Source organism: Falco punctatus, assembly GCF_963210335.1.
Source record: "Falco punctatus genome assembly, chromosome: 7".
NCBI classification, from domain to species: domain Eukaryota; kingdom Metazoa; phylum Chordata; class Aves; order Falconiformes; family Falconidae; genus Falco; species Falco punctatus.
In genome coordinates, this window is record NC_137587.1 from 58,092,936 (window position 1) to 58,117,473 (window position 24,538).

General features: G+C 39.4%; 1 protein-coding gene across 5 annotated transcripts in view; it reads right to left on the minus strand.

The window, feature by feature from the left end:
- The window catches only part of FBN1 (fibrillin 1), a 171,983-nt gene that overhangs the window by 40,993 nt on the left and 106,452 nt on the right, over positions 1–24,538 (minus strand). For all 5 annotated transcript variants that reach the window (XM_080394652.1, XM_080394651.1, XM_080394650.1 and 2 more), the window contains 14 exons: positions 23,859–23,984; positions 23,081–23,200; positions 21,972–22,109; positions 20,939–20,989; positions 18,192–18,317; positions 17,143–17,367; positions 15,741–15,866; positions 15,520–15,648; positions 14,906–15,031; positions 14,653–14,778; positions 13,621–13,743; positions 9,839–9,964; positions 8,901–9,026; positions 488–610 (listed from right to left, as the gene is read on the minus strand). In XM_080394652.1, the coding sequence (XP_080250778.1) occupies positions 488–610; positions 8,901–9,026; positions 9,839–9,964; positions 13,621–13,743; positions 14,653–14,778; positions 14,906–15,031; positions 15,520–15,648; positions 15,741–15,866; positions 17,143–17,367; positions 18,192–18,317; positions 20,939–20,989; positions 21,972–22,109; positions 23,081–23,200; positions 23,859–23,984 (1,791 nt within the window). The remainder of the gene's footprint in view (positions 1–487; positions 611–8,900; positions 9,027–9,838; positions 9,965–13,620; positions 13,744–14,652; positions 14,779–14,905; positions 15,032–15,519; positions 15,649–15,740; positions 15,867–17,142; positions 17,368–18,191; positions 18,318–20,938; positions 20,990–21,971; positions 22,110–23,080; positions 23,201–23,858; positions 23,985–24,538) is intronic.

A 24,538-nucleotide genomic window follows, 5' to 3' on the forward strand; every position in this document is an offset into this window, starting at 1 on the left:
AATATAGTGTAAGGCGCACAGAAGCTCTACTTTAAATAATCTTCCATAACAAAACTCACACGTATGTGGGGTCATCTGACTGGAGAAGCAAGCACAGCTTCTTTGCAGCCCAGCAAAGAAGTCTGACAAAGTAACTGTGAATGAGGAAGCTGCAGGGCACTCTCAAACTAAGACCTGTATCCTGTTTTCACGAGGAGCACCAGGAGACCTCTCACTGCCTCCCATCAGCTGCCCTCAAGAACACAGCATCTGTCTCCATGCTCCAGTCTGTTTTCACCAACTCACAAGTCAAACATGAGATAATGCAGATTCCACAGTTACCATGGCAGAGAATTTGTCCTCCAACGGAAGATGTCAAATCAACCTAACAAGCTTGGTAATCATATCTCTGCTCAATTTGTAGGTGTGGTATTGATTTTTTTCAGAATTTCTAGGACCCAGCTTTGGTCTGAACTTACAAATAAATACCAATGCATATGACCCTCACCTGTGCACTTGATACCATTTCCAATCCAGCCAGGGCTGCAGCTACATTTGAAACTTCCTGCTGTGTTTGTACATATGGCATGTCTATCGCAGTTATGGGCTCCGATTTCACACTCATTGATATCTGTAAAAACACAGAGATGTTTGAAGAGCTCATGAATCAGGCTTTCTCATATCCAGATAACCAATACTGGAATTTCTCAAGACAGTAAGAACATGAAAGCAAGTCTGCATTTCTTTGTAACATGACATTTAAAAAAGAAGCAGAAGAGAAATGGAATCTCAACAAAGAAAAACAAAGAAGCATATAGCATATTTCAAACGTGCTGCCCTACTATCTATTTTTTTGACAGGTATATAAAGCAGTACTTCTGCAGTTTGCTACAAAGCTTGGTAACTTCTATATTCAATAAGGAAAACTGTAACTTAGGTTTTCTTTTGCTTTTCCGACTGGTGCACTCAGCGTATGAGGCCACAGCCTTCGGGAAGAAAAGGACTAGCATCCATGAAGATTACCACAGGTGTTCAGCATCCTGGGATGTACGTTTGTCAAGCAGCTTTGCAATAGGGTTGTGGGTCAAATTTGATCACTATGAGCTGGTGGGAAGACCTGTGCTCCCCTGAATATAGAAAGGTACCACTACAATGCACTGGATGTATCTTGGCCATACCATAAGATGACTGAGGGAAAGAAGACAGCCTTCCCATCTGCCCATCCTAGAGCCCACAGTGAGGGACTCCGGTGGCTCTACAGTGCATGGTTTGCTAAAAGGTCTCAGAGGCAACTCTGCTGCCCAGGGACTCCTGGAATGCAGCACTCCCACAGCCCCACTAGATCTGCCAGGATGCTGATGAACACCAGCTGGGCACAACCTGCAAAGTTCTCCTAGGATTATCCCTAGGCAGTTAACCAAGCCAGGTTCTGCTTTGCCAGAGACTGTGTGGAAGGTGGAGGATGGGCTGCACTACTGTCTTTAATGTGACAGCTGATGGACACAAAGCTCATCAAGTATGCCGTTTATTAAGAGAAAACCTAACACCGTGGAAAAAGCCAGCATCCTTGGAGACATCAGGCAGCAAGTCATCCAATCTTCAACATATGCATTCATGCCAGCACGTTCTATTTCAGTACTTGCTATTTTCACCTTATTTTCATTCTTGGGCATTCTCTGGCAATGTCAAAATGCATAGACCAAAAAAAGACAAACTGACCTCCATTCTTCCTTGTCACAAAACAATATTAATACCCTATACAAGTACTTGGAGAATGTATAAACTCAAAGACAACTGTTTTCAGCAATTACTCCTGGTAACTAAAACAAAACTGGCAGGAATTTTCTTACATGCCTGAGCTATGGATTTTACAGTGTTTTCTGTAACCGAGCCCTCTCCTAACTAAGCTTTACTTCCACGCAAGATGTAAATTATCTAGAATTCACATCAAACCACTTAATATTTATATCAATTTTTTCAGCCCTCCCTGTTACTGTTGTTGCAGTAAGCCAAATCGTCTCATTCTGTACAATAGCAGATGGAAAGGGAAAATAAGCTCACAAACTCCACATGATTCCACAGAGAAAAACACAGCACAGACTCCTCTTGAGAAGATGACTAAGAAAAGGCATCAGCCATCAACCATGTAACAACCTTTGGGGTTCTCAGCCCCAAATCACAATTTGTTTCCCTATCAATATACCTAAAAATTATTAGCTCTTTAAAGAGGGCAAGAGAGTGGAACCATTGGGGAAAGTGTCTGGGTACCACGTTAATAATTTCCTTTGTAACACTTTCTTAGGTTTTTCTGCCCGCCCTTCTTTAGACAAAAGGCTCTGTGTCCTTTCTCTATGCCCTGTACATATATAGTCACTTTTCACAAAGGCTACACGTGACGCTGAGAAGCAGACAACATATGTCTGTCATCCTACAATTAAATACTCAAGCCCAGGAATTACCCAAACCCACTGCTGGCTTGGGTTTTTTTTTTGTTTGGTTGGTTTTGTGTTTACTTGCTGGGACTTTTTAAGTCTGTACAGTAAAATTGCATCCAACCTTACTTTTCTGGGTTTCTTTCTAAATGAGGCATTACTCTAAATCAAAACCCCAGACATGAGTATTCCCATAATCTGAATCCTGATGTCTGGATATAGATCTAAATCTGGCAGCTGGAATCTACTATTAATGATTGTTGACTGCACCAACAAGCCTGAAAACATGCAAATGGACATTTACTTTCTAAAACTTAAAAATAGGGTCAGGAGCAGATAATCTCAGAGCATATTTGCTTTTAACATGTGCAGAAACTCATATGAAGATAACATCACCCTAAACAGGAAACGAGTGTCTGTCAAAAATCTTAAGGCTGGTCAGAAAAAAACCCTCATTTTGGCCTGGACTGAAGGGAAAGCCTAGATGGAATTTCAAGAGGTCAGCAACAAGTATACATTGACATAAAGAAGCTGAAGCAAACACTCTATATTTTAACCTTTACAGGATTTTAAAACCTCAACTGTTAAACCACTGCTAACATTAAGATTGCACTGTATTTGATTATTTGATGCTTTGAAACATACAATCACATGCTTCCTTATACCCTGCGGAGCACAACAAAACACCAGAAAAAACATCATCAGTGGAGAGATTTCTGCCAAGAATTTTTTTAAACCATCAGCAAACACAAACAGTAACTTGCATGCAACAGCTACACCGCAATGAAGTCATGCTCGGGCTCAAATTTAAGGCAATCTAAAACAAATTTTCAACTCTACATAAAATGACTGTGGACTCCATCCCATCCCACCTTGCACTAACACTCTGCACCTGAGAGCCCCCCTTAACATCTCTCAGTGGAACAGCAGCACAGTGACACTAGTGCCCTTGCACTAGGCACTTGTTCCCCTGTCAGCTGTTTGACACACTCACTAAAAGCTTGGAAACTTCTGTGGGATGAAAGTTGTGAACACAAATCTATATCCAAACACAGGTATTTATAATGGGATCAACTTTCTCAGAGATTATCCACTGAAATGCCATTCCACTTGCTTTGAACAAAATCCTGAAATCCTTTTCAGCTTCTTTCCAGAAAAAAAAATTCAACAGATTTCAATGCTTTCTGCCTGGGTAAAGATCAAACAGGGAATGCAAAATATATCGTCTAATACCATCTACTTTTATAGGGACATTGCAGGGCTTATTTCATTGATGCATGGAAAGGTTTTCAGATACTTAAATGAAAGCTGATTGAGGCATATAAAATACCATCACTGGCTTCATCCCAGATTTTACTTATTTTCAAAGCTATCTGCATTTAACTCAGATGTTGTTTTACTATAATCCCTATTCTCTCCTTTCATTGCACAGCTGAGATATAAGCCTAAATTTATTGCATGGCAATTATTTCCAAGGCAAAAGAGATCTCAGACCAAACATGCTCCTGTGTAAACGGGGCAGTGAAATCAATGGAATTTATGCCTGCTTGTACTGGAGCTTAATATGGATTTATGCTGCCATAAGTATTGAATTACAGCTTCACAGAATGAAACAGAAAGGAGAAGTTGAGCTCTGTAGAGGAAAAATTAACTCAACATAAATGTCTTTAATAAGAGCAAGAGTCCAGATTGTGCTGTCTGCATGGCAGTACAAACAGTACTACACTCTTCAAATATTCCAACTTTTTTCATATAATTGTTTGAAGAGAAAAGCGTTACTTGGTCTGAGTGAAGGTATCATGACCCAAAGCGTGCACAGGAGGACGCTACTTGAGTCAGGGTTTTACACAATGGTGGCCTATTCCCATTGACTTCAGGGGGACTGCCACTAAAGAGTAAAGGAGTGAGTCACTGATTTGTATCAACCTTTTCTTTCTGCCTCCAGTATGAGGCCGTGACAAGCCAAGGAAAATAAAGACATTCCAATCCGAGACTGACACTGCATCCTCAGCTGGTCCCACTGTGCCCCAGTCCTGCTGCACACATGTTCTCAGCTTTGTAATTGCACAATTCCCATTAATACTAAGGGAGTTGTCTGCCTACAACAGATGAGAATACGCACAATAAATAATATGCAGATCTGACATCATAACAATCCCAAGCACTCTGGGGAAAAAAACCTGTCAGTCACTCTATTTTGTTGGCTCCTTCGGTTCTCTTCTCTGAACAAATATTTTTTCTCTCGAGCCTCTGGCAATTAATAAAGCGTCTCTCCCATTAATGACAGAGGCACAGATTTTTGGAGCTGCGGATGTGCAGCAAAAATACGTGCCGTATATACCTGTCATGTTGGCACTACGCTTGCAAGCACAGCAACCAAAGGAAACAAACAGCTAGCCAGGATCTGCTAGCATCCCGGTGCAGTCTTGAAGTGGATCATTAAACTTGGCCAGAGAGGAACATGGGGCTAAGTCACCGTATTCTCACCTATACTCTGGAAACACCCAAGTCATTCCTCTGCGTTTGACCAGAATGAGAGTGAACATTAACACATGAAAACTCACACATTCATCACAGGGCATGAAATCCTCAAGGAACTCTGTGTACCATTTACATTTTTTGTTAGGTTTCAGTGGGGCTTCAATAGTCTATAAGGGTTCTTAGCAAAGCGTGAATTTAATTGAGACTCCACCTATCTATCAGCACTGTTTGTCAGGAATTCTGCAAATCCTTTAAGCATTTTCTGACATTTTAATGTTTTTGGCGCTCTCTGCGTATCTGTGCATTTTATTGCACAGACATTTCACTGGCATTTCAAGCCTGGGCCCAATTCCCACGGGGCCAGTCGTCTGGTGGAAGTCACAAGGCATTTCCTCCTCCTGGGTCGCTGCCCATGTAACCAGGCAGGTAAAACAGAGGCTTTTCAGAGGGAGAACACAGGGAGTTTCAACTTAGCGCTCACACAAGTAGAAAAATATATGGAAAAATTCCTCTATTCTGATCTCTATACATGTAGAATTGTTTTGACTTTTGGAATCACTCTTGGATTTTATTCAGCATACTGCACTGTAAGCACCTCTTGGAGTTTCACATGGGGCAGTTCAGATTTGCCTGCTATTCATCCTTACGTCATCAGCCTGGGGCGCAGCATGTTATGGCTGGAGAGACGCCTACTCACAATACGCTCCTTCTGTGACACCCCCATTTGGCGGGCAGCATCTTTGTAGTATTATCTTCTGGTATTTGGCCTGACACAGCCAGCTCCCAGATTCACAAAGGGAAATGGATTTGTTTCACTGATACCAGAACTCTCTTGTGCCATCAAGACTGAAACACAACATATTATTAATGGCCAGAAGCCAAAGATAGGAGAGAGGCAAGCACATTATACAAGTCACAAAATGTTACGGACCTATTTCTGAGGGCAAATGACAGGAATCACCTCTTCTTTTCACACTATCAGGTGATGTCTTTGTAACTATCTTTATAACTATTTATAACTATGTTATTGTCAACCATGCAAGTATGAAGTGTGTGCCCACTCTTCATTTATCTACTAGGGTCATCATTACTGGTTGACAGCAAGCAATACTCAAGACCAAACTCTCTAACCTCATACCCCACACCAGGCCAAGGCTGCAGCTGAACATCTCCCACTAGTCTTTCTCCAAACAGCATGGCCCTTGCAGAGTCAGAGCCTGGTCTCAGCCCTCCAGCTCCATGAGCCTGCTGTGGAGAAATCCAGCTGACTTTTAAAGCACATTTATTTTTGACCAGATGACTGCCTTGGGCAACTTCTGCCCCCAGGTTCACCTTGTTCAGTTTGACTTTGTAAAGAGCACCTTAAGCGTGTGCAGGCACAGATCCACCAGGAGCAAACAGGAGGTCTGTGCACACAGCTGTAACTGGCAAGGATGGCTGGGAGAGAGTCCGATCAGAGAAGAATTTGTTCCTCTGTGAAAACATCAGGGCAAGTAAATTTACAGGCAATACTCCAGAGTGGTGACGAATCACAAAATACAAATGCCAAGTGCCAATACAGGATTTCATTTCTGCACAAGTACATGTATACTTTATTGACAGAAAAAGCAGAGACAAGGTATTTGTCATAAAGCTGGGCAATCTGGAACTGGGATAGGGGAACACTCTGCAATCTTCTCTCTAGTGGCTATGTACCATTGCCTGCCTAGAAAAATCTAAAATTAACTGCTCCGAGTCAGTCTTGCCACAGTTTGCCCTGTGAAGAGAAATTAAACCATTTGTGGCACTTTGCCTAGGAAACCTGCATCTATGATGTATATTTTTGCATATTTTTTAAAAAATTCTATTTTTGTTCCTAAACTATGTTCACAATCTTACTGAGAATCAAGGAGGGGGTAACAAACATCTGTGTGGGATGGGAATGTAGAGTCAGTAGGTGGATTCTGAATACTATTAAATGATTGGGGAAAAAAAGCATGTTTATTTGTTAAAATGGAAACAATTAGTAATGACAAGGGAGCTGAAATATTTAGACAAAACTCTAATGGAACCCAGAGGATGTTATTTAGTTATTCTCATGAAACAGAGTACCTCCCATTCAAAGGGTTGTACACATTTTTGTAATTTTTTTCCACGGGAGTTCCTAAAACTCGTGGATGCTTTTGATCTGTCTGTAAGACAAGAATTGAATCCTGAGGTCAAGATGCTGTTGGCAAGGTCGCTGCAGAAGAAGTCTTGAAGGATGCTCTTATGTACCCGAGCCTGGGAACTTCAGCTCTGCTCTAATACTGCACAAACATGAGGTGAGGGAATTCAAAAGTCTCCACCAGCGAATCAGACTTTTTAAAAACCAGAATGTGAGAAACTGCACACCATAGTCACAATGGCATCTGTATCCATACAGTTTCTTCAGCGTGAAACCAACCTACAAAGTTCCTGCTCTGCTTCCTCCCTTATATAAATACAAAAGATTTTGGTGATTTATTTTGGTCCCATCTCAGCTGTATCAGCATAACTGGTACTTCACCATTTTGTCTTATACCACTGGCCTCTCTCAAATTACTGAGCCCCCCTACAGCATCTTTTGTAATTGGTGGTGTTCTGCTGGTTTTCCTGGTGAGTGCCATCCTCCTTGGGACACTGGCTTATAGCCAAAAGCAGCAGAGGATGGGCTGAGGGAAAGGTAAAGATGTATGAGGCGGTGGGAAGAGACTACATGCAGACAGCATCCCTCCAGGGGGCTGTCCTTGGCTAGGACCAGGAGGCAGGGATTTCCCTGCCTCACTGTTAACAAGGAAGCATTGCTTGGGACATTTGCCACTACCCTGCGTCATGTAATGCCAGAATGGTGGCTACTGCCAGGCACTTCCCCAGAAGCCATACCTCAGATTCCTCCCTTGCCTCCATGACCTTTTCTGTCTTTTGCCTTCTACTAATTGCTTCATCTTCCCTGACTGCTCCTTACGCTGGGAGTGATAGCTGCGCCACGTGTAACTGATCAGCACTCAGCACGAGGGTGTTCAGGTCTAGAGTACTGAAGATCTTCATATAATTTAGCACAGAAACAAAGAACATTGAAAAGTTGGTCTACAGGGTACAATTAGGGATTTCTTGGATTTAGATCAGTTCATATGTAAGTCAAAGGCAGCTGTTACTAACACACAACTATTCCTCCACCGTCCAATACGCAACGTACAACTCCAGCTCTCAGATTGTTCTACGAGAGCTGTAAAAAAACAGCTTCATATATTTGGGGCACTTACAAAAATATATTATTAACTGTGCATAATAAGGGCAGACTAATAATAAAAGTTTGTCTCAAAGACATTGCCAGAAATGTGTTTACCCTAAGCCTACATTAAAAATTGTATTAAACATATGTTTGCATTCATATTTGGGCAAAGTCTAAGACTCTCAACACCTTGGCTTGAGACGCCAGCACTAGGATTATTAATGTCATGGCCTCAGAGCCTATATATTTGAATCATTTCTGTTTGCTGGCAATACATGAAATAATGCAAATTTTCATTTTGCTGATATAATGCAGTTGAGTAGCTGTATTGTTGCCACTTCGCAAAACCTGAAAATATATTTTAGCATATATTTCAAGCTATCAGTGATTGCCAAAATAACACTTGGAACAGATACCTGTTATTTGCATGCATAGTATACAATTAACTAATCCAAATGCACTGAGGTCCTCAGAGTCTGTCAAATTACAGGCAATGGCATTTTCTGTTCTCTTAGACCAACAACAATGCAGTAATAAGCCCAATTTTGTTCCCAGTGGGCATTTTGTCACTCGTTTCAGCAGAAGCAGCATCAGGCTGAATGTTGTGCCACTGAAGTCCAGCAGAGCACAAGCTCAGAAAATTTGGATAAGAGATACAATATTTAGCACCAAGAAGTGAAAAGAAGCACAGTGAGAGGAAGTTTTGAACACTAGAAAAAATGGCACGCAGACTCATGAGTTTAACTGGAAATTAATAATTAGACTTTAAAACATACCTGTGCAACCAGTTGTGCCTTTCTTGCCTGAATAACCCATATCACAATGACAGATAAACGAGCCCTTTGTATTCTCACAGGTTCCGCTCAGACAGATGTTTGGATGCAGATCACACTCGTTAACATCTAAAAAAAAACCCATGAATTAAGATTTATTACATAAAATTATTAGAAAGTAACTGGCAAAATCTCTTGGGATACGATGTTTTGGTACAAAAATGGGTCTACGTATTCAAAGAGAAAACTGCTTAGGTTAGTTATTCTTTACCTAGCGTATATTTTGAGGTCTGGTTTAACACTGCTATATTAACATACCTTTAATTCCAACTCTCCTTAAAAACAGAGACTAAGATTCAGCATATTATCCAAAGAATGACAATGACTATTTATTGATGCTTTCTATGTATACGTATGTGTGTGTATACACATTTATATATTACATATATAATCTAGTTTTGTACATACGTTTCTCCTCAAATACACTACAGATTTTTAATTTAAATGTGAAAATTTCATTTTAGAGATACATTGTTTCATGACTTTTGTTCTACCAAGGTACAGCACTTGCACATAGTTTTGTCTTGGAGACAAGTTTAAATCAGGACTGGTGATTTATCTTGCTAGAAATTTTCCATGCTGTCACTCACCAGCATTTCCTTTCTGCAAGGACTCTCAGCTGCATAAAACCCTCACAGGAAGAGGGCCCAAAGATATGATGCTATAGATCACCATGTTTGCATCCTGATCTACAAGGTTATAGAGATTACACCTGCATTTGATAAACATAGCTTGTGCAAAGGGGCTGGTCCTTATGGTCAGGTGGCCAAAATTAGGGCATAAAAGCAATAAATACCATTTTCTGCCTTCTTGGAAATAGTGCCTTAATAAATAATTTTTCCCTGGTTAATGCAGATTGGAATACATGTACTTTCACTTACCTATGCAAGTCTTCATGTCTTCAGATGCCATGAATCCATCATAGCAAAGACACCTGTATTCTCCTGGAATGTTTGTACACTGGCCTCCATCACAGATGTTAGGATTGTCTTCACACTCGTCAATATCTACAGGGAAAAATCAGATTAAAATATGCTAACTTTATGCAATGCAACTAAGCATAATCATGGCAAGCAAACATTTTAATGCTCTAATAAACATGAAAAAGCTTGAATCCTTGAAAATAACCAAACAGTACATTGCAAAATTGTCTTGATGAGTAAGTTGATCATCTTCAGCTGAAGTCAGTGGCAAACATTCTGACTCCAATGGGAACAGGAACCAACTTTACAGGTAAAAAAGTCATTGACAGAAAAAACCAAAACAAACAGAACCTTTGTCACACCACATGGCCACATACAATTGGAGATTCTTGGATACAATCCATCATTGTTGAGGTCAATGGAAGCTCTAAGTCAAATTCAGTGACAAAAATATTGGACTTTACAGAGCTTAAAAAACCCATCAGACATGCAGAATACCTCTACAGGTCTCAAGGGTGGTGACAAACTGGAACACAGAGTCAAACTCATGATGCGAGTAATTACAGTACATACATTTATTTCACTAAGAGATTTTACTGGAGTTTTTTAGCATTTCAGCTGACTGAACATCCTCTAGCATGTAGGTTGTTTTCTCAATTCATTAAATTGGCCATCACTGATTGGGGCCAAGCTGCATATACTTTATTATATTAATGCAGCCATGCTAAGGTCTGGAATCTTTCAGAGTCCCTAGGGTTATATTAGTGTTCCTTGTAAAAATCCCTAGAATCTCCCTGTGTCAGCACCAACTCAGACCAGCAAGAGCAAAAATCAGAAACTCTGCCTAGTGATACCATGGGAAAAAAATCAGCACAAAAAGGACAAGATTCAGGAACCCTCTCCAAGACAAAGGGTGTAACTCATTATCAGACCCGTCTATTGTGGATTGCAGTAATTATGCAGCTGCAGAAAATGAACTCACTTTAACTTAAAATATTATGTTCGTTATTCTGCATTTCTAGCAGCTAGTGCTTGTGTGGATACACAGCTTCTACAAGGAAGAAGGCTGACCAGTCCCTGTTCATCTTAACAAGCAAATAATGTTGGCATGGACATTAGCCTGAAAATGTTAATTTGGAATGGAATTTGAATTAAAATGCAAAATTAAGCTCTAGAAATGGGGATAATAATGACAGAAATAAAGAACTTTATTTACTAACCTGTCACTGTACTGATTTCACAGTTGGGGGAAAATCAGCTGACAAAGAACCTGTTGTTTCTCCTAATTGAGCTGATTATTTATGCATAACCTCACCAATTCAAACCTGACCTAGTACTGAACTGAACAGCATTCTTACCAGCTCTATTATCAAGAAATATATTCTGTAATGGCTTCTAGCTTTGTGTGATGTTAAAGATAAAGACATGTTCACACAGACAACAAACTGAAAATGTAAAATAGGTGTTTCACATACTCAGGTCACAGTACTACTGTATCTTGTACCATGCAAAACCAGCTACTGCAATAAAACCAGATATTCAGCACAATGAGTAGAAAATGTCACAAAATACATTTTTTCTTATTTTTCACGCAGTTTGGGTAGAGGCAAAATTTCAGCATGCAGATTTTGAATATTCACCAGATGTTTATATATGTAATTAACGTATCTTCAAGAGAAGGCAGCAGCATTTTTAGATACTAAAGGTTGGTAAAGGCAACCCCTCACATTTCTAGATATTTTCTTAGGCAGAGTTTGACTTGACATCCACAGGTATCTGGTGTTTCTGCTATTTAAACCTTTTTATGTGTTGGCTATCGCATACAAGTCCTTCTTAGAGGAGAGTATGAAAATCAATAGCTAATAGCTATTACTGGCTGCCTATGAATGAAATTCTATTTTTCAGGGTCAAGGTTGGATATAAATATGCAAAAATTCACAACTAAGATCAGATGCTTTTTTATTCCTCACCCAGGTAACATCAGACTACAAACTTCTATGGGCATGTTTATGGTCAAGTTAACATGTGGACAAATCACTGAGAAATCTGTCCCTGCCCCACAGCACAGGCAATTGCTTTCTCCATTTTTAATTCTGAGAAGGGAAAGATGATACTTTTATATTCCAAAGATTTTAGTTTAATACACAGGAAGGTGCTCTAAATGATCCACTCTGGTTTTGGGTTTAGGTAAGTCTTTGGGTGGCTAAGGGCAAGCAGGAGTAAAGCACAGAACTGTTTCTAGCCAGCAGACTTGAGATCCCTAAGACTGTCCAAGTATACACTTGAGTCATTTGGTTCCCAGTCAAGCCAAGAAGATGAAAACAGAAAAGTGGCTCAGAGACCCCTGCTTCCCCCCTCCTCCCTTCCCTCTCATGTCCTTCTAATCCTGTCACTTGGGTTTTGATTTTGGCTGAGGCACTATTTCGGTCAACTGGTTTTATTTTTGCATTGAAAAAGTGCCCCAAACACCAATGTTTTTGTATTATCTTGCCTTTTTCAGAAACTTGACCTAAAGCAAACTATTTCTAATCTAAATATTTTAGGTTTTAAAATACTTAATTTCAGGGTCAGCCAAATTTGCACTTTTTCTAGTTGATTTCTTTCTTTGAACAAGGGTCCAATGCTTGAAGATCGGCTACTTTACATCTTTCTGCCAGTGTAAGCTACAATGGGGGGGCAAACTACATTTAACTATGCTTTAAGGCTCTTTTATCCTTTGGAATGGTAGTGGGTGACCTCGAGGTAATTGAGACCCTTGTCAGAGGTCTATAAATATTTACAAATTCTAAATGTGAGCTCTCTCTATTAATTCAGTATAGAAAACCCTCCATTTGTTCAACTATACAGGCAATTCTATTCCAAGGGATTAACCCTGTTAATTTTCTTATGCTTCTCAATAAGCTCTTGAATGGAATTGGCACACAGCTGGCAAAAATTCACATGCCTCAGCAGGCCAGTGATTGTGCAGCAAGAAGAGAAGAGTAGGACAGAATTATCTTTCCAGTAACCTATGTGGAAATCACCGAGTACAATTCACTTACTGGGATTATGACTCCCAGACTCCTAAAGGAGAACATTTGACTGTTACAGAGCTCTGAAAGTTTTCTCGCAAATCCTGATTAGAGCTGTTTCCTAAGAAAGATTCATACTAGAAATATTCAGATTTCAGTTTGTCTGAAAGTCATTCAGTTTTGAAGTAATGCAGTATGCTTGCATTTGACTAAACAAAGAATTAAAGATAGTAACTTTCTTGCTTGCTTAAAAGCTGGTAACACACAACCACAGAACAAGGCAATCAGCTCATTTTCTAGCATTCCTGTCTATTTTGTCTCAAATATAACCATACATTACACATGCAGACCATTTTGGCTTCTGTTTATGATGATCCTTTCCGTTGACTTCAACACATTATGGATTCACATCTAATATAATACCTTAAGGGAGAAAATCTCTCTCTTACTGAAAAAATGACAGCTTTTTGTTACAAAACTTAGAATCAACTTGTACACCTTCTGAAACGATAAAGAATCAATTCCCTTCAAACCAATTCAGTCTGCAGTTGTCCAATTCCATTAGTTTGGAGATGTTTACTTAGAAAAAGAATTTCACTTTCCATGCATTACTACTTTTTTTTTTTTTCAATATATTTGTTACAATAGAATTAATCTTAAAAAGAAGCTCCGTTTTTAAACTATTGAAATAAACACTTCCAGCAGAAAAGTTCCCAAAATCTCTCTTACCAGTACATGTCCTGTGGTCTGGCATGAGTGCAAAGCCTTGTTTACAGCTACATTCATAGCTGCCCTCTGAGTTTGTACAGAAGTTCTCACAGCCGCCATTCATTATACTGCACTCATCAATATCTAAAAAGGAGAAAATTACAGTTAAACCCCACAGTACCTTATACTGTAAAGTACACTTCAAGGACACACTTTGAGTCAGCTTTCCAGAACAGCATCGGTCCACAATCTACACCTGGTATTTGTACACTCCTTGAACATTCATTCAGGTGTTTGGAAATATAGGCATGGGGATGGATGTCAGGCAAACCAGGGAGGGAAAAAGATGGTATTTACCTGATTGCATATACAAATACCTCTACAGTTCTCTTTCTGCACATAAAAATATAACTGCTGGGTTACCACAGTATCATGAAGGCAGCAAAGTTTTTATAAGGATCAAGGGAAAAAAATATCAACTGGGCAGAATTAAAGCCAGTGGACTTTTCATGTGTTTTTGTGTTGCACAATAGAATGTATGCATATAAGAGTGCACAATACATGATTTAAGCTAAGTGTCGTTTACAAAATGTGGCTTTAAAGAAAAAGTTACTGGAAAGGCCCTGTATTTGAGACAGTTGCAGACCAAATTAGGAAATATTTCAATTGAACCACATGATTCTACTCCATAGTCTGTCAGAAATGCTGATTTTTACTAAAATACATAACTCAGGATTTAACACAGCACTCCCTCTTAACGATCAAAATCTGAAGTCTTAGGCCATTTAAAATAGTATGCTGTTTTATGTATCATGACTGATTTACTGGAGAAAATAAGCTATAACACAGTGAACTGTAGTGCTGCCATAATTGCGTTCATTCCTAGCAATAATGGAAGTGCACATTTTGGGTATTTTGCAAATTATTTTGACAGACTGTGTTAGATTTGTGAACCACCATTAAAAATGCTTTATACAACTACTAAAAATGGAACAATAACTTTTGTTTTATCTTCCCCGTTCACTAGAGATCCTGTGTAGATTTTGTCCTTACCAACACAGTATAACTTGTCAGGTGTTGACTGATATCCAGGGTTACAAGCACACTGATATTTTCCGATCAGGTTGACACAACGTCCATTTCGGCACAAACTGGTGCTTAGGTCACATTCATTTATGTCTGTTGCGAAAGAAGACAGGAACACATTTTAGGAAAATGATACTAAAGCAAACATTATAAATGCATGTGCAGCACATGAGAGGTATAAAAAGCTGTGCACGATAGTGATTTTGCCTGTATGTCTCACCTATACACGCAGAGATATTTGGTGATATCTGATGGCCTGGAGGACAATCGCAACGAAAACTTCCCTCCGTGTTGATGCAGGTGCCACCTCGGCAGAGAAGGGGATTGCGCTGACACTCATCGATGTCTGTGGGGAGAAGGGAAGGCACATCACTGCAGGGGCCAGCACTGCAACAGCGAGAGCCCATCCCTCCCCACTGCCTGCTACCCATCACAGCACTGTCTCTTTAGATTGGCTCTGGAGCCTTTCTTATAGCTAGTTATCCTTCACACCACAGTGCAGTTAAAATAGAATTAAAAGAGGCTTCTTCTAAATTTTAATCTAGTCTAATTTCAAAGTTCAGGATGGTGTCCCACTTAGCAAAATGGGGATTGCGGGGATAAACTTAACATCCTAAAATTCTGACCCTCACTCATTTATGCTTTGGCATCCTGCAGAAGCAGTAAATTCACATTTGGGGTGGAAATCAAGCTAAAGTGAACTTTAGTAAGACTCACAAAATAAGAGGGGTCTAAACCCAGGTGCAATCAAACCTTAAAAAAAAATACAAAATAAACAAAAAATAAACCATAAATAGCATACTATTGCACATCTGTGATCTATAAAAAACATACCCATGCAGTTTTTCATCATCATAAATCCACTTTCATAGCCTTCAAAACATTCACATTCAAAGTCTCCAGGAGTATTGACACAGATGCCTTGGCCACAAAGATCAGGAGAGATGCGGCATTCATCAATATCTGTAACACAAAACACACCCACCATATTTTCAAAGGAGTTTAGTTTTTCCATTTCAAATCAAAGTTATGAGACACATATCCATGTACTTTACCTGTGCAATTCCTCTCTTCAGAATCAAGGGCAAATCCACTGTCACATCTACACTTAAAACTGCCAATGGTATTTCTGCATTTTCCATGGGTACAAAGACCAGGGACCATTTTACATTCATTGATATCTAAAAATGGAACAGTGAGGACATATCATCATTTCATACAAAAACAGTGCACAAAAGAACAGTGTCAACTTCAGAGCTCATCCTTTCTCATAATAATAACCCCTCCTTTTGGGAAAATTGTAGATCACACTACATAAACCAAGACTGACTTCTACCTGACCAACAAAGCAGACACTCGGCACTGGACCTTCCAAGAGCACTTTCTGCCAGAAAATATTTGTCTTCCCTTTGTCCTGCAGAATCTGATTTGCAGCTCACAGAAGTTAACAGTAAGATTTCAGTGGACAGAGGATCAAACCTACAAGGGCAAAGGGAACTTCCAAAAGAACCACTCTGTCTTCTGGTTTCCAAGAAAAAAACATGACTTCCATGAGTCACAGAAAACATAATGAGCATAAATAAAAGCATATGTCACTTTTCTTTATGGATAATTAATGACTTAGTAACTGTTCATAAAACTAAGGCTGACACTAACAGCAGCAATTGTCATTCATATGTATTTTCTCCTCCTTTCAGACTTCAGAATGTTGAATTTATGGGGTAATGGGCTTTCTTTATAAACATATTCACATCAATTTGTGCTTCTGACATTGTCCAGCTTAACCCCACTGGCAACTCCAGAAAGATGGCTTTCAGCACATGATGCTAGGATATTGCTGTGTGATTTCCATTTAATGCTGGAAGTTTACCAATAACACTCATAACAATACTTGGTTTACAGTAAATTAAATTCTGCTGATTTGAGCTATCATCCTGGAAACATTTTTCTTTACTTCTCCAAGTAGCTCCACAAGAAATTCCTAAAATTATTCACCCTCCCTTGCCTGCTCCACAGTAGAATTAAAGTTATTGCACCCTGCACAGGTAAGGACTGCTGTTTCAATACATCCAAAGGTGATTGCTCAGTTTGTTCCAGTTCTTGTACTTCAGGGTGCCAGGTTTTCAGAGTTACTCCATCAGCCATATGCACCAATAGGTGCAACACAGGAGGCAAAGTCAGACACAATTTAACCTCTCTAGCAGGGACACAAATTTAATGTTTTGAGGCTGCAGTATAATACAGTATTTAATGGTCTGTCAGACAGACTAGATTATTTTATGTTTTATTCTGGCCTTAATTTCTATAAAATCTAACTGGATTTTCAAACGTGCCTTATGGCAAGTGAAATCCCTGACTGTCACTGAAATCTTCAAACCCACAGAAATTGTCCAAGGGAAGAGTAAAATGAAAAGCCAGCAGGATTTGCTGGCAACAAACCACAAAGGGATCACATACCTTTAGAGAAAGGTTTCCCAGTTATCTCTATCTTAGTAGAGAACCCAGATCCTCTAGGACAAAGAGCTTCAAATTCAGGTGACCCCTTCAGAGGGCACTCCTCACACTCAAAGCCCCACGCTGCCCCCACTGAACAGCAGCAAGCATCCATTCGGTGTCGGCCTGGTATTTGAGAGGTGCATTGCTCATCTTCATGCTGCAGGTAGCAACTCTCCAAGCGAATGTCTGTTGGGCAATTGAACAACATGTTGAGAGAGAAAGAGAAAATTTAGTTCACCGCAGAGGAATCCTTTTCCAGAATCCCTTCACAGGACAGTTTGCTTCATGTTTTTATGGACTTACAGGAGCGTACCAAGCACACTGCATAATATCTAACAGCAAAATATTAATGCTAAACTCAGGAATTAAGCATTGAAGTAAATTTGAAGCACTATTCTGAAAAATTGTGCTCAACGCTTGAAGTAGATTTTGGATCAGAAGAGGATTTTAAGCATTCCATCTTACCATACCATACATATATATGGCCTTTTAATTACTACAAGCTATGTCTTGTTCTGAGATGTCTTACACATTTACTGTCTTGAAGGGACAAAGGTGCTTTGGATGGACAGCATACAGAACTTTGATATTCTGTTGCACCCTCCATTAAGGCATACAGTAGGAACACCACATCCCTTCTCAGACACCTGAGTCCCAGCCCACAGTGGTCTCCCCTCCCCGACTCTTCCAAACTCAGTGATTTCAGTGAGGTTGCGGATGAAGAGTGCTGAGAGCACAGATTATGTGTAGGGCGTTGTCAGATGAACAATCTAGAACTCAAGCAATGCTATTCACTAGCTAGCAGATGGTGATGGGCTTTAGCTACTACCATTGGAATCTGTTCATATTCTAGTTGAATGAAGTTCATGTCCCTGACTGATTCCATTTGAAAATTACTTCTGTGGACAAAAATAATGTTCCTTACTTGTAAGAACACATACAGCACAAATATTGGTCACCATACAGATTTGTTCTTCCCTAGGAGACCTGTAAGTGGAATTAATACCTACCAAGACATGTCCGTCCAGAAGCATCTAAAGTCATTCCATTAGGGCACTGGCAGACAAACGATCCCAAGGTATTGACACACTGCCCATTTGTACAGACTCCAGGAAACACCTCACATTCATTTACATCTATTTCCAAACAAAATGTGAATAAAAGTAGTCACTAGCATGCTAATAAATATCATTTAGCATTGAACAAATCAGAAAAAAATATGAACATTCTAATGTTTGTTTTTAAGGTAAAATACAAAATTACAGCAGTTTACACGCCTTGACAAAACTCCAAAGGTTTAGGATTTCCTATGCAAGTCAGCCAGAACCAATTAATTACAGAAAACTGCTGATGATTGGAAATAATACACGTTGCTTTTTGCCATTCCTACATATACTGAAATCAAACTCAAAAGTAACAAAAAAAGGGAGAGGCATTTAAAGATTATATCAATTTTCACACTCACTGTGGGCCAGACTTTTGAAGCAAATGTGCAAAGACAGACAAAGGCAAGTGCATAATGAGATTATAAATTATTCCAATGAGATTAAGGTATGCTGTATTTTTTTACTGGGTTTTAATTTTTTTTTATTATTTTTAATGTTTGTGTCTTATCAGGCACACCTCTGCCTGTCTCGAAACTACAGCACTGTTTGAAATCTGGCCCTATGGCCTTGTCAGCAATTAGTAACTTTATATAGATTAAAATAAACTCCTTAAGACTGCACACAGAGTTTAGCTTCATTAAGTAAAGATTATATTTAAGTGGTATATTTTATACTTTTGGATCAGGATAATTTGATTAACTGTGTTAGCTTGGCCTGGGCATAAATAAATGTTTAGTAACCTAAATGTGGGGGCCTCCCACATTTTTGTGAAAATCATATGCTTCACGACTGTCCCTTTAGGAAAAAGCCTCCAGTATTAAATATGGCCCAAGATGAAGCATGACAATTTTTAAGACAGGAGAGGACAAGAACAAGAAATGAAAAAAGAATGACTCTGACAATCTATAGCTGAGCACTCATGTGTAGGGCAATCAAGAAAAGGGTAGGCTGGACTCGCGAGGCCTCCAGACAACGTTCCTGGTGCAGACAGACTCTGCAGCTCTCAAACCGCATGAAGCAGGGTGGAGGATAAATATGGGGTGGACATCAGCAGCCTCTGCCCTTGAACAGGTATTATAAATAAATGGCCCATATTGACTGGAAAGCAGAAAGTAAAGCCAGTGGACTATTAGAAACCACTGAAATCCAGCTCACGGCCTGTGAGCAATATTCCAGCTGACAACTCCAGGGCTCACCCGTAAACTAGAGGAACACTGCCAATTTAGCTTGCTTATTTCCTTGCACAAGGTCCATTACTCATTTCGCATGGGCTGTGTATGGGAGAACTGAGTATCACCTTTTGGGAATGAAGCTTACTCCCTTGCCCTGTCTCTCACTTGCCAGTACATTTCCTAGAGGTCTTTCTCTGCCTTGAAAAATGCTTATGTTGGTTGAAACCAAAATACGGCTTCAGTATGTTAAAAGCAGGGGAAACCCCTCTGAAAAATCCAGGGCTATCCAGGTACCATGGAAATGAGAAAGATTAAAGCATATAATAGATGTAATCCAAAGTGCTGGTAAAGGAAATGCTGAAAACACTTATGGCTACATCTTGGAAGGATAAACTTTCCATCCCAGCAGTGTTGAAAATGTTCTAAGACTTTCCTTGTGAAGAAAGATAGGTGGGGCCACTTTTCCCCCCCCCCCCCTCCTCTTTTCTTTCGCTTACACACTCCAGAAAGTGTTGCTGAGGTCAGATAAGTTATGTACAGTGGGTCTGCAGCACAGACATGCCAAGGTATTCGGTCATAATTTGGAAAGCAAAGAATATGTGTGAGGGTGTTCCTCTTTTTTTAAAAATTTTATTTTATTTTTTGTTAAGGGGAAAAACAATGTTTCTTTATGGAAGCTACATATGGGAGTAATTTTAAAAAAATATTTTAACTGCAGTGTCATGTCAGATGTTGTCAGTCAGGCTGACCCACAGCAGTTTGAGACACTGAGCTTCTGCATATTATGGAAATATGCAGTACTTTTCCAGGGGTTCAAATCAATTCAAAGGAAGATGAAATAGGGTGGGACCTTCAATTCTCACAGAATAGTATAGAGTCATCTCATACCAAGCAAAAAGCTACACATTTAAAACATCTTTAATCTCCTCTTTAACCAAAGTTTAACTGTGTCCTGATGCCTTTTTTTTGTGCTTTTTAATAAGACAATGAAACTACGCTTTGGAACATGTCTGATTTCATATAATGTTGCATGGAAGAAAACCAAGGTTAAGGGGGAAAAAAAAACCAATGCAAAACCCACTTTCATGTCAAATCTAGTTTTTAAACATTCTTTTTCTAAGTATAGAAATTATTTGTCATACCACTGTACCAATAATGCCATGTTTTATAACATATATAAGATACATACTTTGCCCAAATAGGTTACTCAGTTAACAGTATTTGAAGAGAGAGTACCATCTCATTACGCTGGTAGACACTATATTTGCAAGTGTGTGCTTTAAGATACGCTGTGAGCATGTAGGAATACTAAACAAACTGAAAGCAAATTCATCCCTGACGTAACTCTAATGAAGTCAATTGAACTACAGGAGGTAAAAATTTGGCACAGTGTTCCTCTATGCTAAATTAACCACTTAAATCAAAACACCAGCATTTTTTCATTCAAGCTCTGATTTCTGTTAAGGCAACAATAAATACCTTCACACAATGTTCCTCTTATTCTTGAATATCCTTTTTGACATATCGGGTCTGTAAAACAAACAAAATGAACTTTTAGAATGCTACAGTCCAAAACTCACCATTATCTTATTGTGCAAAACTGATCATGTGAAATATTATCTACAGTTGATTGCTATGAGAAGTCTAAGTGCTTACACAGTATCTCAGTATTTTCTGAAATAACAGAGATAAGATGGGGCAACTACATAAACTACATAGTGTCAGCCATTATCCTCTTCTGCTTCCCATGTGTCTTAGCTAGCTAACCCGAAAGTGGTTATATGATTCTTGCTTCATTCAAATCAATTAATTCATTTAACTTGATCACGGCACATTACAGCTCTATTTGCCACGGATGGATGAGGATGAATTCTGCTAAGATATACAGGGTGAACTTAACCAAAGAGCTGAACAAACTAGCAGCTTTCAGCATATAGAAGTGACAACCCACACACATTTCTGCATTCATTGGCTCACCCTTGGGTTCCCAGCTCATCCCACAGTTCAGCCTAATTATCAAGTGAATATGCAGAGACCTCAACCCATTTCTTGATCAACTGTATGATTCTCTAGGTCACCAGTTAATCTACAGAGTATAACAACAAGGGCTACTCCCTCTCCTCCCTCCATTACCACACCAAAGATCCATTTGTTGCAAACATTTTTCTTAGGAGCTCTGGGGAACATGCATCTATTGCTACATCATTAGGAACTCTAGATCACTAATTATGACAAACATGCTAAAGTAATACTTCAAGTTACAGACTGTAGGTGTGGTCCCTTCCCTTCAGAATTTAAACTTGTAAAATGTTCACTATAAAATCAAGAGTAAGAACCTTCCATAGCTACATGCTACTTCTCAAATACTTAAGACTTCCCTTTTTCAGGCTGAATGACTGCTTGATAGTACAAGTTGCTTGTCTAGCCTGTGCCCAAACTTCTATGACAATAATCTGGACCACCCTCAGAATAGGAAAAATCCTAGGGTCCGGAGGAAAATGAACAGTGTTACCTCGTTCACATGGTGTACATGGGCTTCCCCAAGCAGCACCTAGTGAGGAACAACACTGGGACTTCAGAGTTGCTCCATTGATATTTATTTCACATCTTCCATCCACTATGTTCTGCCAACAGGTGCCCTTAACAGTTTCTGTTTGGAAAAAAAACAGTGTATTGTCATACAGATTGTTTAGCATTATACATTAATATATTTGCAAACGCATGTGAATTTAACCATGAAGAAGAATCATCCTTTCATTATAACTTACTACATCAGATCTGAATTTATTTCAGAAGCTCTTGAAATTTATCCTTCTTTATGCTGGACTATAGCCTGAAATCATCCCAGCACAGAGCCCTTGCAAATCCTAGTTCATGCTTATTGGCCTCAACAGGGAATATCTCAACACCATTCAAGATCTGAGTCACTGTATTTATTATGACTTAGATTAGAGGCACATGTAGAAGAGTGGGGTAGATATGAGCCCCTCCTAGATCTTCCATTAATCTATTAGATTCTCCAGTCTGGATATGTGATCCTCCTATATAGGAAGTAGCAGGAGAGAGCTAAGGATCAGACGGAAATCTAGTTCTACAGTTTTCCTCACTGACGAGGCAACAGCTATAAATTACTGTCCCTCCAGAACAGGTAAGGGAAGAAATTACAAGTCCATAGAGTATCTGAGTCACAGCATTGTCTGTGGCTGCTCTTGAGCTGGTCTGGACTGTATACAACTTACTCATGCTCCACCTCAAATAGAAAACGGGCCTTTCTAGAGGGCAGATCTTAACGACAACATGTCCACCTCTCTTGCAGGAAGAATTAAGGTGGTGAGCATAGTCCTGAAGAAGTAGTCTTGGCATTTCTGTATTTCTTACAAAAAATCTCATCTCTCTTTCAAATTTAACATGGAAGCATACCCCGCTCCCAAGTGCTAGCCACACTATGTACCCACAGTAATAGTGAAAACAAATACTTTGTTAACATTGTTTCTTAACGTTTTTCCACCAGATTTATCTATACAAGTTATTTTAAAATATTTCCTAAACTTAGTGTATGATGTTTGTATGTCACTGGACATTTTCAACCAGCAAACGTAAAATCTTCACAAGAATAAATACCTATGCAGATGGTTCTCGTTGTGTCCAAAGTACTTTCAGGAGAACATTCACAAGCAAAAGAGCCTGGTGTGTTCTTGCACACCCCATTAACGCAGGGGTTAGATTCACACTCATCAATATCTAGAAGAGAAACACACTGCCGTTAGTGCCAGGAAGCATTAACAAAAGTACATATGGCCTTTTTCAGCTTAGGGAAAAATGAAAGAAGCTTTCCTCATGACCAGTTTTCCTGATACTCTGTTTTTCTATTATGAAACTCTTCACAATAGACCAATGATGCATGTGCCCTAAAGACACACTAACACGTTAGAACATTAAAACTTCGAACTTGGAAGCAGTATCGCATTTTTCCATGATACCCAGCTATTGTCCTGCTTCATGGCAATGGAGTGTATTGTTTAAATGATCTGATACACATCCTGTCTGCGGCTCAAAAAGGGTTCAAACTAGGAGCTGTCTGGCTCTGTTCTCCACACAAGGTAACAGATTTGTATAACTTGGTTCTTCTCAAGTTTCCCTCACCCTTGGCACAGTGTGGGCCTGCTGGTAGTAGTCAATGAGAGGGCTAGTACACACCTAACAGGCTATTCCACGAGGTTATCTAACATTTTCATTTTGGCCTTCTCTCTTCTCATTCCCCTACCTCCCCATATAATTTCCTCGTGTTTTTTTTTATTTCTACATATTATATCCTCATCAAGGTTCAAAGTCTTTCTGGCATAATCTGAGAACAACCCGTAAGAATAAAACCGGGACAAAATGGAGTGTTACCAATTACCTTCACATGTCTTTAGGTCAGGAGTATATACAAATCCTTTTGGACAGGTGCAGGTGAAACTTCCAGGGGTATTTCTGCATTGCCCGTTGTCACAAAGCAGCATGTTCAATGCACATTCATCGATGTCTATAATGAAAATCAAGAACTTTTTAAGAAACAAACATTTCTGGAATAGAAGCCAGGACAGAATTTCCCTCCCAACAGCCACATTTTGTTAGATTTTGTGTATATGGAGAGGAGGAGGAGACAAGGCAGAGGCAGGGGAGGGAGGGAGGAAGGGAGAGAGACTAAAAAGACTTCTAGATTCTTTTAGTAGACAACAGGCTTGGAATTATTTCAAATGGAAACGACCATACCAAATAAAGTAACACTAAAGATCCCACGTGCACCTTCCTTCTTCATGAAAACTATCATTAAAATAACAGAAACAATAATAGTTCTACGAATCACAACCACACAAATACTACCTAGAGAAAAATAAACATTTTAATTTTGGTTTTTAAAGGGGGGGGGACACAACACACCCACCCTTCTCTGTCTATTTTTGTTGAATTTTTCCTGAGCTTTATTCTTTAGCAGACTGCTTTGCTTTTGTAAGAGCTCATAGTTCCTTTCTACATATATTCATAATATGTGACAGCCACGCTATCATTCAAAATAAAGCTGAGAATCTCACTTTC